The sequence below is a fragment of the Pleuronectes platessa genome, chromosome 12 (genome assembly GCF_947347685.1).
Source record: "Pleuronectes platessa chromosome 12, fPlePla1.1, whole genome shotgun sequence".
Classification (NCBI taxonomy): Eukaryota; Metazoa; Chordata; class Actinopteri; order Pleuronectiformes; family Pleuronectidae; genus Pleuronectes; species Pleuronectes platessa.
The window spans coordinates 14,235,377-14,253,421 of record NC_070637.1 but is presented as its reverse complement, the minus strand read 5'-3'; the positions used below and the strand labels follow the sequence as shown (position 1 = coordinate 14,253,421).

General features: G+C 38.6%; 1 protein-coding gene across 3 annotated transcripts; it reads right to left on the bottom strand.

Moving 5' to 3' along the window:
- Nucleotides 1–1,446: 1,446 nt before the first annotated feature.
- On the bottom strand, nucleotides 1,447–14,836 carry elovl5 (ELOVL fatty acid elongase 5). 3 transcript variants are annotated; one of them, XM_053435963.1, is made up of 8 exons: nucleotides 14,782–14,836; nucleotides 10,541–10,605; nucleotides 9,280–9,467; nucleotides 7,747–7,824; nucleotides 6,063–6,234; nucleotides 5,332–5,456; nucleotides 4,536–4,670; nucleotides 1,447–4,321 (listed from the first exon to the last, which is right to left on the bottom strand). In XM_053435963.1, exons 2-8 carry the CDS (start codon nucleotides 10,596–10,598, stop codon nucleotides 4,196–4,198), a joined length of 882 nt encoding a protein of 293 aa, XP_053291938.1. In that variant the 5' UTR covers nucleotides 10,599–10,605; nucleotides 14,782–14,836; the 3' UTR covers nucleotides 1,447–4,195. The 3 variants fall into 3 exon arrangements, with proteins under 3 accessions (XP_053291938.1, XP_053291939.1, XP_053291940.1); XM_053435964.1 differs by lacking the exon at nucleotides 14,782–14,836 and adding an exon at nucleotides 14,645–14,754; XM_053435965.1 differs by lacking the exon at nucleotides 14,782–14,836 and adding an exon at nucleotides 10,937–11,245.
- Nucleotides 14,837–18,045: the final 3,209 nt, after the last annotated feature.

The following is an 18,045-nucleotide window of genomic DNA, read 5'->3' as shown; positions in this document are numbered from 1 at the left end:
AACTAATGTGGTCAAAGTTAAACAATACAAAATAAAAAAATAACTAGGGCTGCAAAGCAGCATTTTTTTATTATATAATTTTTGTAAATAAAAAAATATAATATAATAAATAAAATTTCAACACAACGTAAACGCTTCTTCTCTGCTGCTGTCAGTGAAAAACCTCGACGACACCCACCCTCCCCACTCTGTCTCCTTCAGACCACGGGCTCTGTAAAATTCCTGAGTGAGGCATTGTTTGTGCTGCAGACACATCACCGAAGCTCACAAACAGCTACTCTGTCCTCCAAACGTGAGCTCTATGTGACACATACAGTCCCCCAGTGCATCCAGTCTGCAAACAGCTCTGATGAGTAGAGGACTGAGGGTAGAGGACTGCCCTCAGTCCTGTACTCCAGAGTGATGCCATGCTAGAGTAGAGGACTGAGGGCAGTAAAGGTGCAGTCACAATGTAGAGACATAGACCTGAGAGAGGTCAACATCAGGTTTACAGACCCTGTCAGAGTATTATTACCAAGAATAATAATCTGTAATACTCATGTTGTCTGCCCAGACAACATGAACCAGCTCTTGAAAACTATGAGGACTACAGGAGTACTGCAAAAGATGGATTATACAAGGATAAGGAGCAAGATAACAAATTAATACCAATTTATTTTTTGTTAAATATAGAATTAGCAAGATAGCTCTCAAGTATATTTTGAAGGAAAAAGCCCTATATTAATATTTTTAATCATTCAAAAGTATAGGTTTAAATAAACATTTGCAGGCCACCTGTCTTTCTTTGTGTTTTCCTTCAAAACTGGATACATCACATTTATTATTTTATACAAAATATGAAAATAAACTTTTTTAAATACTTATATTTATGGAGATATCAATACCTGAGAAAACAAACTAAGTGGGCTTCATGAATGTTTTTTATCTTCTTCTCTGATTCCCAAATTTCCCCCAAACCTATTCAAAGTAATTTTATGCATGTTGCGGTAATACACATAATAAAATGGAATTGAATAGACTTTTCTCAGTGTGGAGAAGGTTTGCCATTTTATTCTTGGTGGTCATAATAATAATGTTTACCGATGATAAGAGTATATTTTCTTTAACATTTGTTGACACTGTCATTAATGTTTCTCTAAAATATTCTCCATTACTTCAACAGTTAATTTCAGTGTATTTGAAATGCTTGACCTGACATCTTATTCATTAAGAAGTCATCCAGTGGATTCAGCCGAATGCTAATATTAGCACGTAAACATGCTACAGTGACAATGATAGCACAATGGTTTTTAAGTTCTTAGCATGCTAACATAGCGTAGCAGACAAAGATGGCCCATAGATATTGTCACAAACTATTAAATCCCAAAAAATGAAGTATGTAAGATGCTAAAACTATTAAAGCAATGTTAATTTAAAGCATTTACATCAAGGAAAGTAACCAGCAGCTTTACAATCGGGTTTTAATGCATTAAAATAGAATAAATCATGAGTTACAACATGTCAACCTACTTATCCCAGATTTCAGAAAAATATAATTATAATATTATATAAAATGTATGTAATATACCTGATACCTGTATGTTAGTCCTGCTCTTAAATATTAGCTCCACCACTGTCACCTGGCACACAACAGAGGAACTGTACCAGATGACCAAGATGTATATGGAAATTCAACAAAAGACCTCTAGTTAAATTTCTGGGTAGAAATGGTCCGTGTTTGTCAACATCTTTTTGTGTAATCTGAACATCAGTGGACCAGATTGATCAATCAGAGAAACTGTGGCTCTGGATGTATTACTCAGATTATTTTCAAATGCAGCGAACAAGAAAGTAGGTTACGTGTGCATTTGAAAAACATGTCATGCTCATTCAATGGTTAAGGCCACACAGTCTCATTAAATTCAATCAGCTTGGTCGAGCAACGCGGTCACAGCCAGGGTGTCCGATTCACAGTTCATAATTCAAACATCTTTGTTTTCTCTATCACCCTGAAAGGAAAATAGAGTACCCATAAAAAACATTCTCATGAAACGACTACTGTTTTTACTTCACAAAGAAATCGTGTTAATGGCCTCAAATGAGAAACTGTGCCCTTTTTAAATAGTAATGTTTAAGAAATCATCTGACATGTTAATTGTTCACTTTCTTTCTGAGCAGTTTGTGAGAAAACCATCATACCTCATCATATATGAAAGTGGTATTGATATTCTTAACTAATTCAATTATAACCCGATCCCTTAAACTTGAGATACACGTTGCTGTTGTGTTAAGTATGTGCCAGTTAAACAGCCTGAGCATTGAGAACATTTTGAAGAGATAATAAAAAAAAAAAGACAAAAAGGAAAATAAAGAGTTAGGCACAGGATTTTAACAGGACATCCAACGCATAGCTTATTATTCTGAAATGGACATGTGTTTAGAATATTGAAAAGATGAAAGATGCTACATTAGAAACTAAATCAACTGGTCCAGAAGGCACCCTGTTAACATATAGCCTCAAAAAATAAACCCCAAACAAACATACAAACAAACAAAAACACGTGATCTTCCACCTGGGAGAAATCCATCTGTTGTTAAATGTGACAAGTAGAGGCTCCAAAACATCAACTAAATGGACCTTGTGTCTATTTCTATGATCCACAATGTGTCAATCTACCCTTTTTGTGTGTATAATGTAGTTGAGTATTCATTGCTGAATTATTCAGTATGATTATACTGGCCTGATAAATTTGATACCTAAATAGTTACTTATAAACATCGCAGACCTACTAGATTTCGCTTCTTATGAATTAAATAATTCATATCAGTGAATTCAAGCTGTAAACTAATTTACTGGATATTGCTGCAGTGGACATAACTGTGTGGATGGGGGTGTTAATGTGGACTGGAGTTTGAATTGTGCTCATAAACTACTGCAACCAACATTGTGTCTTGAAACAAATCATTGCACACAGTATGCTTTGGTTAAATGGCTCTATATTCCCAACTGGAGACCCTGCACTGCAAATCTACAGCAAAATGCAACTTCTGCTGCTACCACCTGCGATAAAAATGCCTTTCAGTTTTACACAGGGCAAAATTCAGGATTATGTAACAGCACAGGCAGGAATGAGATAAGGCAAGACACAAGCTACATGCTCTAGTTACAAATTAAGGACCATAAGCACTGTGTTGTTTTAATTGTCCCTTAGGTTGATGTCACTGAATGTAATGAAACACACCTACTGGAGCTCTCATCTTTGGACGATCTGCGTGTAAAGCATCATTGAATGAGTCAATGTATCTATTGCAGTATGTATACAATATATTGTATTCCTGAGGAGGGACTACTGTGCAGTGTCAACCATTCTACAATATAGCACTGGGTATTGCTACTCTATTCAAATCCAATTCATAACACACCAAATTGATGCTGTAAATTGTACAAGGAACCTAGTGCATTTAGAAAAAAAAAAAATGTTTACATGATCGATGATTGTTAATTAGTGCTTTCTTTACTGCAGGTAAACAAATCTATTGCATTAAAAACCATGAGTACATATGTTCAGTGTATTATAAACAGCAGCTTTTAAAGCACATCACCAGGCAGCCAGTGTAAATAACACATACCTAAACGTGCACGCAGAGAATTGGGTGGAACATTTATTGCAAATAGCGTCTCCGGTGGGTTTTTTTGGTCTCCAGGGACAATTGCATATTTCTGCATTTATTGTTTGGTTTTGGAGATTTGTGGTATTTCTTTCATTTCTGTACATGCCTGTGGAGATTTTCTTCCATCTAGGTAATAGCATATGCAAGTGCTAAAAACAGCTGACCTGTTTTTAGCACTTGGATATTTCTGTACATATTTCTAACTTACATATGGCTTTGTTTTTGTCTCGTTTCAATATTTTAAATGGCTTAGTTTATAATTTTTATATCAGATCATTTAGAATCTAGCTGAATTCAAACTATCTTTATTTAAACCCGGCCCTACTACAAATCTCTTGCCCTTTAGCTCTAACGACTTCATTATTCACTGCCATGTGTAGCACAGAGACCTGAAACAGGGACAGTCTCTGTTGACATCTGGGTATGGCTTTTCTATCTCTAGTGACTCTAGACTCTTCTAGATAAGAAGGTTCATGCACCCTCTAGCAGCATTAGCTAACAGACTACAGTGAGCTTCGAGTGACGGGTGATGGGTTCTCAAATGTCAATCCACCCTCAGTTTCTCGTGTGCAGTGCTCTCCGTAGACGGTGTCCCATTCGCATGTCCATTTCTCGATAGAGCAGAGCCGTTCTGTTGCTCCTTCTTTAAAATGCTTTGCCTCTTGTACGTCTTGTTTTGTGACAGAAAGAGAGGAAGATAGGACACGTTATTAGACATATCAAGATGGAAAATGGAATCGTTTTACTCAATGTTAAAATGTAATTAATTAACAGAGTTGAGGTATTTTTGAGGAATGAAACTTAAAATAAATCAATAATAACATTTCAACATACTTGTCAGTAATATTCAATTGTTCACACTTTATAATGGACAATATACTGACCTGAATGTAGAAGTTTGAGAAAAGGATAATGAGCGAGACCATGTAAGTGAATTGGAAGTACAGCCACCCCGAGGGGAAGCCACACGGCCAAATGACAGCCCAGGATGTGTGGAACATGGTTAAAAAGAACTGGATCTGTGGAGGAAACGCAACACACATATGCAGATGGCGGAGTGAGAAGGTGACTCAGAGAACTTGCACAGTGGTCATATTGATCCAGCACCTAAAATATCTTAAATGGATCACGCTAAACATGTTCACTCTATTAAAAGCTTAAAAGGCTGCTGCAGAAAATAGTCCAAGATCTAAAAAGCATTATTGGCTTTACAATGAGAAATGAGTGTTAACTTATGTTATCACATACAAACCAAAGACAAATGATAATACATTTGAATTAAACTTTTTTTTTTTTATGGCCATGAACTGAAGATGTTGTCATCAAGCAGTAGCGTGATGAAATGAAGTCAATTTCTAAAAGTGAGCTACTTTTTTCTAATTTTTCTTGCATTATTCTATTATTATTGCATCATTCTTGTTTTAAATTCTCCTTTTAAGAGCAGCTTTTTGGTAAAATGCTTTTAAAAGTAAAAACAGGTTAAACACAGTATTGCCAATTAAATGTCATTCTGGTGCTTTCAAGAAAGTAAGATGTTCAGGATGTAACCGGATGAGAAACTTAGCTCGACCGACGACAGCTGTGAATAACATATTAATGCATCAGTAACAATAATCCAATAATATATCATTTTACCGTGCATGTACTTTATGAATAATACTCCACACAGGATAAACCCACCAGCTGAAACTGTGTGATATATTTCTTCCACCAAAGGTACGGCCTTATGGCTGGGATGGCGGAGAGGCCATAGTACGAGTACATCACAACGTGGACAAAGCTGTTGACGGCTGCACCGAAGTACGCTGAGCAGACACAGATGAGAGACACGTGAAGTGATTTATCTACATAGTACAGTACAGAGTTAATGAATGGCAAGTGACTGGTATTCAGGATTGCACAGGGAATAACACTCTTCATTAGTCGGGTCTGTTAGGAAGCACAACAGCAATTTTCATTTAAAATCAATAGAAGCCATTAACAGTAAAGTAATACAGTAATGATGAATAAATAAATAATATATGTGCATACATTGCATTACTGCACACATAATAATACAGTACCATAGTAAACATCTGATAAATAATCAAATGTGTGTATAATGTCACATCATATTTAAATCTAAATTAATAGTGCATTTTAAGTGAATTTCCTATAATGCTCAGAGTGCTGTGCTGCTTTCTATAATAGAAACACAAAAAAGTTTGTTACACAGAACTGCAGCGTTCAAGTCAATAAATGTCACTTTGTGTCCTTTAAGGCCTTGTGGACGACTCAGGCGGTTTTCAGGCCTAATGGCTTTAACATTAGCGCACTTGAATTATTCAGCTGGATGTGAGCCCAAACAGCCTGAATGTGGCTACGTGAGGGATTTGAGTCACTGGAGGGCAAAGTCATGTTAAAACACTCACAGTGGCCGCAGGCAATCCAGTTCATAACAAACCACCAGATATTCAGCATGCTGGCATGGTGGTAGACGTGAAGAAACGTGATCTGGTGATTGTTCTTTCGTAGAATGAAGAAAAGCGTGTCCATGAACTCAATGAGCTTGGAGAAGTAATACCACCACAGGACATTCATGATCTGAGTGGAGACACGGCAAAGCAGAAGTTACAGAAAACGCAAAATAAAAACTTCCTGTATATTCTCGAAGGGACTGATATAGTAGCAGAACCATAAAATATTAGACAGAAAATCTTAAATGTACAGCGGAAACCGTTCTTTCAAAATTCCCAAACATTAGTACAAGGTGATAAGAAGATATCTGCCCTGAAGGTCCATGAAAGTTCAGGGTGAGTCATAAAGCAATTTTACTGTAATTTGTGGCTCTGACACATTGATAAAACGTTTTTATTTGATCACCCCAGAATTGTAAAGCTGAGCACATTTCACTGTGAGCCGTGCTATCTCCTTCACCGCACAGTTCAGCTGGGACACCAAAGACACACTGTAACACACTCTGTAGTGTCCACAATGTATTTTTACAAAAACGTATTGTTCTGTCATTTTACAAAGTTAAACTGTGTATCCTAATGTATCATGGGTCCAAAATAATACAGCAGCTGACAGTATTTGTCCACAATAGCATATTGTAAAAGTGCAGATAAGATGTGTTATAATAGATTGTATACTACATATAGATGGATGACGCATCTCCACTTCCTTCCTTTGTACAACATGTTGGCACTGTTGGAGCCATCAGGAGTCAAAGTCTGCACAGTAGTAATTGTGGTGTGGAGCCATGGTATCAAGGTCCTGTATCAAAGTCCATAACGAATCAGTCCCGTCTGTCAACCATGGCATTTCATCATGTGTTTATAGCATCATGGAAATAACTTAAACCAAATTTGACGTGTACTTTGACTTTTTTATTTGGTCGACATCTACATGTAGGAGGCAAGGTTTATAACCTTTACTGTCTGAGGTTAAGATGATGCAAATATATCATTACTGGTCATTAGCTGACACAGTCTGGTGCTGTAAAGTTCATTCAAAACACCTCACATTAATTTGGCTGCTAATGTAAAGAACAGAAATTGTACTGTAAAAATACTCAACATATTTTAGTTGGTTATCAAAGTCATCTGAGTAGTAAACAATACCATGTTGTGAACTAGATTGCAATTACCTTCATGCACATAAAACAATAAATCAATTTAATAAAAATGTTTTATCATATGTAATATATGCAAAAAGCTTGTAAACTGTGCCATATACTGTAATTCTTTTAAAAATAAATAACAATGTACTCTACAATATTTCATGGACAACTTTTTTTGCTAGATATTTACTGTGAATTCTACCATCATAGTTTTTACAGTGTAGTCATCATGATGACAAGCTAGAGTCGGATTAAATTGACTCCCTGTGTCTGTAGCTTATCTGCTGGGATTTACAGGTCGGCCACAGACATCAGAGCAGTGGATTTGAAAGGAGAAAAAACTCGATTAAGATTATTAGATATTGTAGCTATCCTGTTGTATTTATTCTTTTAGTGTTTTGTGAATAGTTTCAAGGAATGGGAAATTATCCAAGTTATGTCAGATATGTGATAATAGAATAAAATCATCACAATCACTAAATGTGAATACTCACCTTATTATCTGTTTCCGGTGCACTGTGAGTGTTCTGGCAGTAGAGGTTGTAGCCACCATACCACGCAACAGTGATGAGCTGCAGAACAAGCAAATGCAATCAATTAACACCCAGAGACACTGCAATGCACAAATGCAATGTAAAAGTGAAAGTTGAAAGATATTGTGTTGCAAAATTTGAAGTATTAAACACATGCACGGCCGAGTGCACAAGTACAGAGCGAGTCAGATCGTCAGACCTGGGAACCTAGCTATTTGTAGTCAGGTTCTGGTGACCGATCTTTAGCTGCTGATGTTGGTTATAAATATTTAATCTTGCCAAATTAAAAGTAAAAACACTAGGAACCTAACAACTACTTATTCATAATATGTTTTATAATATGTATATTTAATGCTGTTCAAAGGTCTTCAGGTTATTTGAGAACATGTGCATTTTTTAACATGAAATATTTTTTTAATGTTTGCACAGACATTGTCCTCCCACTAACCTGGTACACCACTAAATAACTTCTGAAGCCTGAAAAGTTCATGAGAACAGTTGATGTATTTTGATTGACATGAGGTGGTATTGATTTTGGACTGTCAAAAACTCCATGGCCACGCCACGGTCAAGGTTCAAGGTTTCATGAATCACAGGCAGTCCAGCTATTCCTCAGTCTGCCAGCTGGATGGTAGGGAGTAGACTGATACTTTAGACTTACACCGAGATGTTTACAGGTACAACAGATACGATCACTATAATAAGTGAAGTCTTGGCACAGCTGCTATTAAACATTCATCTCAGACTTGGCCATCTTGCCAAAATACGAATGTAATCACATCTTAGTTTACACCACTGGATCTATCAGTTTCAGGTATGGAATCCGTTGTTTATCCATCTTGCAGCAAACAACAGGCGGCTGTGCTGTTGTCTGTGATGGTGTTTTGAGGGATTTGAGGGTTGAAACATTGAGTCTGTCAAGATGTGATCCCCTGCCTCCCTGATACCTCTGTCCCTCGTCTGTAAGAGACGGCAGCAGCCTCTGGCCCCTGGCTGTTTTTGAATGTTTGCATTAAAACTTAAGCAAGAAATAACACCTCAATGTCTAAAACTTGTTTTACACTTAAGTTTTTTGTTGAATAGACAAACAATGTTAGCAACGTACCAAAAAGCATTCAGTAGAAAAAAGTAGTAGTAATTTTCTATTTAATAGATTCACGACATAACTGGTTTACTTTTCTTACGTTAATCTTATGCAATGACAAACTATTAATTTTGAGGGGGGAAATGTTTCATGACAACTTGAATACACTTGTTTATTTTTCATGCTAGCTCTACGCTAAATACAAGGCTACAGCCAGCATTTTTAAGCTTCATTGGCTTAACTTGGCATCTGGTTGACTGAGCATCATCACAGAACAGGATTGTTTTAGAATTGTCTTGACTCAAAACATATTTGGTCCTATTCACACACTCGTTTCAGTGGTCCCTTTTCTCTCTCTTTAGTGTGACGCTGCATTGAATTGGTTGGCTACAACACATGTCCCCGTTTACCTCATAGAACATGTAGAAAGACAAGAGCGTGAGGCCCAGATTGTAGAGCACCATGGGGCCTCTGCAGGAGTACGGCTGCCGGTGCTTCATGTACTTGGGTCCCATCCACACAATCAGAAGGTACATGACTGTGAGTGCAAAGGTTGGCGGGTAGTTGTCCAACAGCAGCCATCCCTTCACCCGCTGATCTGAAATATGGAGATAAAGCGGCCAGAGTTTACTGATCGGTCATGGGGGCTGATAAGGTGGTCTCAGCAGTGACAAGACATGAACTCGAGGGGACGACCGGTGGCATTGCACCATCAATGTTTTCTCAATACCTCGAAAGGTTGACCTTACAGTTTTTCTCCATTGCTTTGGCTCTTTTCACGAAACAGAAATGACATTCTCAAAACAACACGTGCAAACCTCCAAACCACTGGGCACTTGTTCACAACAGATTGGAATATCTCATTCCTTTAATCAAATTGCAATTGTATTAGCACATCCTAGCACATGACAAGTACAATTTCCAACAGCTTGCACAAATTTCAAATGATTTAGCACACCTTTGCAAACGGTTAGGTACAATTGCCTTCAGTTAGCCCAATTACCAATTGAATATATATTGCTGGTCAAAACTGACTGTCGCTTCTCAGTCAAGTGGTTGTTCTCTGCAGAACATGTTGGCATAATTTCCTTGTGTACATCATCACCTGCACAATAGTTCACTCCACTGTCAAAATCGTACAGGCACATAATACCATGAAAAACATCAAGGTATATACTGTAATAAAGATATCTTTGATCATCGGCTTAATTTTCAGGTGCAACTAGAACTTTAGTAATCAAGGTTGAGTTTCACACATCTGATCACCAATCACAAAGTAAGTTTACAGTTTGATCTATGTAGTTGTGCTGAACCATATGGGCTATTTTGCCAATTGCACTTAGAGCTCTGAGAATGTCATTTCTGTTTCGTGAAATGAGCCAAAGCAATGGAGAAAAACTGTAATGAAAGAGTGTGAAACACGAGAGCAGAATTCTTTTCAAAGTCTGTGCATGAATATCTACAGTATTGAACAACTCCGGTCAAAGGTTTTATGTAATGTTTGCCTTCACAGCTCTGTGATTTGTAGTAGAGTAATGAGTGAATTTTCATTTTTGGGTAGTGCCCTTCTGAGTTTTTGCAGTCGGTATTCGCAGCACTTTAAGGTTCAGGCAGGGCAATGTGTTTCTACACCAGCAACTGAGATAATATAACAATATAAACATAACTTACCTCTGGGACCCATCCATGACTGTATGTAAGTGTTCAGTTGATGATTGAAGGTCTCCATTTGTCACCTAAAGACAGTGACATAATGAGAACAACACACCCATTAGATAACGTGTGAACCTTAATATTAGCCTATTATTGATTTTAAACATATTTTAAAGTCGAGCCTGGAGCTAGAGTTGAGTGTGTGTGGTTTTGTTTCTTCGAGTGATATATATAAGAGGCGTATATATATTATTATTAGTGTGATTAGTAAATATTTTGCCTGAGGGAGGCCTTGATTAATGATTATAACTTATATGAAAGTCTAAAGAGTGTTTTCATAAAAATTAAACACATTTCAACACATGCCTATTGTAACCTCATGAAAGCAGCTAAAATCACAAGTCTTTTTCTTACCACAGTCCGTCATTAGTCTGGAATTTGTCTAATTTACTTTTTAGCCTCATTTCGATGCCCCTTTTTACTTCAACTCTTTCTCCAATACTTCCCAAGTCCCTGCAGTTTCCAACCATAGATCAAATGTGGCCACTTCTTGAGACAAATCAAGAAGCCAACAGCAGCTGTGAGCGGACGTTAACCACATCTCTGTTCCGTTACTGCTGCCCTACAGTGATTCTCTGGATCTTTCGATTGTTGAGGGTAATAAGGATGTCAAACTGTGGGGATTTATTAGCCCCAGCATGCTCCGGCTGTAACAATTGCAGAGTCGTGTCTGGCACATGCAGCGCTGCTCCGTTTACTTTATGCAGGTTCTCTTGCCAAAGCTGTCCAACTGTGGGGGTGGTGCATTATTGTTTGTATCTGTTGATCACTCGCTCCCTCAGTGGGGCTTTAAAACACACGGTTTGTCTTTCCGTTTTTTTAAACACCAGGGAAAAGTCCAAAAGTGACTGTATTTTTCCATGTGGGCTAATTTGGAATATAAAATTAGATTCCGCTGCTCTGCTTCTGACAGTCAGATCAGCTCTGTGATGTAGACCAGACGGCCGTCTACACAACTGAATGAATGTCTGGGTGTTCACAGTTGGACAATGTGCGTTTTAAGATGTGATCAGCAGGTTATGTTCTCAAAAGGGTTTGTAAATTCCATATTGTCTTATGAGTATTTTTTACTATAATCTACTAGACCAGTCATTCCCAAAGTGTGGGCCGCGGCCCCCTGGTGGCCCCCTGGTGGCCGTGAAGCCACTGCAGGTGGGCCGTGAGAGGTCATCAGAAAATAAATAGATGCAGAAGTTTCAGATTTGTAAATAAGCGTTTAATACCACCAAACATTTATGATTGATTCAAAAAAAACTTATCACAGGTAATGAAATTGTTCTTATTTTATTTGACCTATATAGCAGGTGTCGTTGTAATTGCTGACCCTCACATATTTGGTTATGCCTCAAATGTGTTTTTCTTCTCCCGGATATCCTTGTCGTGCTCTGTTATACAAACAGTAAGAATACATTTTTAACAATACCCTATTTGCACTTTTTTTACATCCGTTGCTTTGCAAATTGTTACACTTAAATGTGGATGTTATTGGATTTGCACTGCATATGCCTGCGTTAATATACAATTATTTTAGCTATAAAATTTATAATTTGTATGATTCTATTTCTGTGTGTGGATCATATACTTGTGATTGAAGGTGTGGGTGGGCCGCACACATTTTTCAGTTTTCAAATTGGGCCGCAGCCTTCTTAAGTTTGGGAATGGCTGTACTAGACAATAGAGAAAGATTTGCAGATATCCTTTAAAGTGGCTTTTGTAGCAGTAGCACTATGAATGGAGCTTGTTCATACAAAGCCTCATCAAGTGAACCTCTACAGACAAAAAATCCATGCAAATGATCTCCTTAAAAACCTGATAACTTTCCTCTTTATCACCCCAGCTGTATTTACATCTCCCTGCAGGCCTTTCAATTATTTGGAAGACCCTAAATCGGCTCTGCACAAAATGCCTCCTCTCAGCTACTGAAATAGCAGCATGCCTGCCTATTCTATTTTCACTGATGCCCTCCAGAGCTATACATTAATTTCAGTTGCGTTATGTCACAGATTTCTGCACCTCACACCTGAGTCTACTGCTGGAAACACATATAGGGCCATATGAACATCTCTGCAACACACATTCCAGCAAAAAACTCAAGATGACATTTATCTGCAGATGGGCTACTATCGTTCAAGTTGTATTTATCTGAGGTAAAAATTCAATTACAGCTTTACGGGTTAACAGATTGACCTTAAACAGATTGTGTGTATCAAATGTATCTAAAGCAGCTCTCTTGCAGTCACTGGATATCGAAACATGACCAAGAGAAATGAAGGGGCAGGTCAGTGACATTGGTTTAGTATTTTAGTATTTTATTCACTTAAATAATAGGAATATTCTTAACATCTGTGTTGCATAAAGAACTGTGTGTAATTATTAAGAGCAAAAATATTGCTTGTAAACAATGTGCAGTCTCTGTGCAGACATGTAGAAATTAAAAGTTGCACTTCACATTACAGTGAATCGCTGCCGAGGCAACAAATCGCATGTCACGGGTTGTTGCATTGCCCATAATCACTTATCTGCAGGAACTAAATATGGCTTATTCCGATCAAGCCTGTGCACTAAAGTCCATGCTCTGATTATCAAAGATGCATTAGGCTGCACCAAAACATGATAATCTGCAAGGCCTTAATCAGAGCATGATGACCCACAACAGGAGCCCGTGTGAGCAGCCAGTCAATGAGTCTGTGCTGCAGAGCCGAGTCAAAATAAATGCGTCTACGCAATCCAGAGCTGGATTCTGCCAAATACGAAAATGCCGCCTCATGACTTTATATAGACCGTGGTTTCAGGGATGCAGCAGCTGGTAACGATTTCTGCATCCAGGATTAATTGCTGTAAGAGTTGGGCAATATAATGATGTAACTATGACATGAGTGTGCAGTGTGTCTGTTGTCAGACATGTTGTAATGCCATTTACACTGTGGCACGTGTCCCTTTAACCTCTCTGCACGCTGCAGAACAGTGGGGCCAGCGCTGCAGATCAATGAGTTGGGCTGTTTTAGTGTTACACTGAATTTTGGGCATTTTATTCTCCTTTATTTACTTTTATTTGTTGTACGTATACTATGCATGAATGCATGCATGCTCGTATGGAGAATATTTTCCTCTTGCGATTACATTTTTCCATCAAAATTTTCTAAATTCATTTTTACAGTGTTATGTATTGAAATTATATATTGATGTATTGATGGATAAATTTGTCACTTTGCCCACACCACACTTTAAGAGGACAGACAGACAGACAGACAGACAGACAGACAGACAGAAATACATATAGACAGATAGATAGATAGATAGATAGATAGATAGATAGATAGATAGATAGATAGATAGATAGATAGATAGATAGACAGATAGATAGACAGACAGACAGAATGACAGATAGATAGATAGATAGATAGATAGATAGATAGATAGATACTTTTTTATTTATTTTAGTCTATTTACCTATAGTATTGTTCTCCTTGAATACTTTTTAGAATGCTTGGAATCTGTTTTGTTTTTAGATTTGATAAGGATTTGCAGAAGTGTTCCAAAAACAATATTTTGTGGATGACATCACTCTAACAATGAAAATAGCAGAATCCCAGTCATCATTTGAACTTTCCATCAGTAGTAACAGCCCTAACTTCACAGTATAGCACAGTGCCTGCGCCTCCAGGGGAATACTTTACTGTTACTATGATCATCATGCAGCGTCCTTGCTGCATCCCTCTACCCCTAAAACCCTAAAATGCACTATTGTGTAACGGCAATGTCCCATCAGGATCGCACTTTACGCACTTTAAGCACTGTGCAGTGTGAAACAGCTCAAGTACGGGATAAATAATAATGTGAGCTCAGAGCTGATGACGTTGGCATCTCATTACATCATCGTCTTCTTTTGATTATTCAGACTTCCAGAGAGGAATCAATGAAACAATCACAATCCAAATAACAGTAACCTATCGATCGCATTCAGACGTCACAGCTCCAGTATCATCCAACGTAAAAGACGCTATGCGCGCACCAACGTATCCAAACTCCACTAGAAATAAAAATATTATAGAAAAGCCTTACCATGAAGTTCTCCAGCCGATACACACAAACACACACACAGAGAGGAGAGAGTGTAGAAATGTTGAGTGTGGACGAGGAGATGCAGCGGTGTGTGTGTGTGCGCGCGCGTGCGTGCGCGTGCGCCGTGGGCTGTGTACCTTTCTGAGGCGATGCGTGGAGAGAGAGCGGCTGTGTAACCTTGGCGGTCTCCTGGCCGCTCTGAGCACAATGTGCAGCCTTGTCGCTCAGTGGAAAGTAGTGGGAGGAACACGCAGACTGGCCCAGTGCCCTACAGCAGGGTTACAGGCTGCAGCCAGGAGGTGACCCGGTGGGCTGCAACCACACCTACACACCTACACACCTACACACAAACGCACACACACACACAAAGTATACAAAAAAGATGGTGACATAAAGGGGATCTCTGGATTTAATCATAATCAATCCCTCTAAATCAGTCATTCCCAAAGTGTGGTCCGCGGCCCCCTGGTGGGCCGTGAAGCCACTGCAGGTGGGCCGTGAGAAGTCATCAGAAAATAGATAAAAAAGTTTCAGATTTGTGAGTAAGCGTTTAATACCACCAAACATTTATGATTGATTTAAAACAAAATAATCATCACATGTAATGAAACAAAGACAAGCGATTTAAATTCCACGTTATTCTTCTTTATCTGACCTACATAGCAAGTGTCGTTGTATTTGCTGACCGTCACATTAACACTCGGACGTATCCTTAGCGGGGGAATCATAGGTGAGGGAGAACTTTGTTGTGTGCTGGGTCGAGCAAGATGGAGCAAAGGAAAGCTGCTAATGACGAAGCGGAATCAGAAAGTCCAACTGAATCATTCAAAACTAAAAGAGGACTCGCAGAAAGGACTCAAGTGAGGACATGTCACAGACCCAGAGGACAACCCCCAAGCCTGTGTGTGGATCATATAGTTGTGATTAAAGTGGTGGGTGGGCCGCAAACATTTTAAATTTTTCAAATTGGGCCGCAGCATTCTCAAGTTTGGGAATGCTGTACTAGACAATTAACCTGAGCTAAGTTATTCACTCAATCAGAGCTGCTGTGTATGTAGTTTTATATTTGATCAATCCTTATTTATAATATGATATTAAGAAGAATAGACAACATTACAGCACAAATAAGAAATAACAATATATCAAAAGTGAAATAAAGTAAACTGAAATAGGTGTTTCAAGAATCCGTTGCATTGAATAAGAAGTTGAGCTATAAGGTTAGTGAAAAAGTAAAAGTTCAGACCACAAGCCAAGTTAAAGCACATTTATGAAAATATGATCAATCTAGCAAATGACCTGCAATAAATCAGCCTCTGTAGGGAAAAGAACATGTTTTGTGTCATAGGGAACCCTGTCTTTCTGCGCCTGCGATTAAACCAAAGTGATTTGCTCAGGGATTGGCCTGCTACACCAGAAGATCAGGGACCTGTACCAGGAAGAAGGAAAATAAAAATGGGGGTTAGGTTTACTAACTAAAGGTTACTAACTTCAGATTTTTCAGTTGTACGAAGCTTGTTCGCTTCTTATTGGATTAAATCCACATGGCAACCTATGCTGAATGGCTAAATTGGAAGTAAGAGATTATACAGTATAAAAGTAGCGCTCACTGACCAATCTATTCCTTTGAAACATGACATCACCATTCTGGATCGCGTGGAGCTTGGTGTGGATTGTCAGAGGGTCTCTGAGGAGTGGGAGGGTCTTCAGAGGCTGTCAAAACCCTGGGCCTACTCTGATGAGTATCTTTATGAAAGATAAAGATTCATCGGAGGGAGTAATAAACCTTTTTCAGCTGATGGAGCGGAACACAACCAACCTGACACGTTGGAACGATGTGCTTACAGTGAAACAGACTGTCTGCTTAGTCTTACATGTCCTTGCTTGTGGGAGTTTCTTGTTCACTGTGGGTTCTGCTGGTCTTTATTTTTTATTTACTCCTAAGTGCGTTTGAACCCACCAGGGTTACACCTGAAAGAATACGGCTGTCATACACACAATGAGAATACATGTAAATTGTACATAAATATAGTAACATCTACTTCATTCACTGGTGATAGGACAGTTTTACTATAAAAACATTGACTGAATACGTACGTATTCACACGTTGGTAGTTTTTCCCCCAGCTGACCTTACTGAATTAAGCGGCTGTTACTGTTTTTGAGTCTGTGTAATGTCTTTGTACTTCTCATATCTTTTCCTGAAGGTTTGTTCCTTGTTGTGAAATATGCAGCTCTGCTGTCTGTTAGGTTATGATCAGCCGATAACTCAAAGATATCCTGGGTATGTTGAAGTAGCTTCGTATTGCAGGGCGTTTTCAGGTCAATTCCACTGGCGTTTAAAGCATCAGTTTTCATTCAAAGTTGTGGGTCCTATGCTGGTCTGTCAAACCATCTTAGTTCTTTTTTAAACATCTCAACAGCTATTGATTGGATTGCTGTGAAATTTTTGGAACACTTTTTTCATTGATCACAGGCAAGTTGTTTTACATCCAGTAAGCATTCATTTGGAGTCATGTTTCTGTCCCATAATGAATGCAGACGTACTGTGAGTACACTACTCACTTCCAACTTTGTTTTGGGCTCCACCAACCTGTGAAGAAAACAGCAGACTATATATATTCCCCCTCGCTCGAGCTCTTGTCACAACAGGGGAGGTTCAGTCTGAGCAGATACAATGTTGATGCAAAGTCGCATATGTCACCTGGATGTGTTTGAATGAGAATAGGAGTTAAAGGTACTGGGCTGGAGATTAGTGTCACCTGGGCTCCACTAGATTTATGACAGCACCTACTGCGTCACCTAGTGGCCAAGCATCCTTTAACATGTGCCCCGGGCCTCTATAGGAGATCTAACCTAACTTCTGGCACATTTCACTGTGTATTTCTCATTGCACTGTATGTATATGAGTCATTCAAACTTGAATTTGATTGAAGGAAGCATTATACTTACTGTTAATGTACATCACTGACGACCCTATATAGAAACATTAAGACAGGTGTCAAAAACATATTTAAAGATTATATTGAATGTCATTTAGTGGATTCGGTTTCGTGGTGCTGTAGCTATGGTTGCTGCCACGCTGTCATTACGATTGAACAGAGCCATCATTAACGTTATCAGTAACAACTGTACCTTCTGTGACGTGGCTGTTTGGAAATTCTCTCTGATAGCTGGTTTTTACAATATACACAGCCTCTTATCTGCAAGGGGCTCAGTGAATGGTAATTGTGATGCTCTCATGTCATTATTCTCAGACCAGAAAGCTAATCACAAATTGCATTTAATTTCCTAATGCCCATTGTATGAAGAACACTAACAAGTCCCGGGGCTTTATTTGTGCTTTCATCTGCTCCTTTTCCCCCCCATCATGTCTCTTTTCTCTCCTCTTGGTTGGCTTGGCC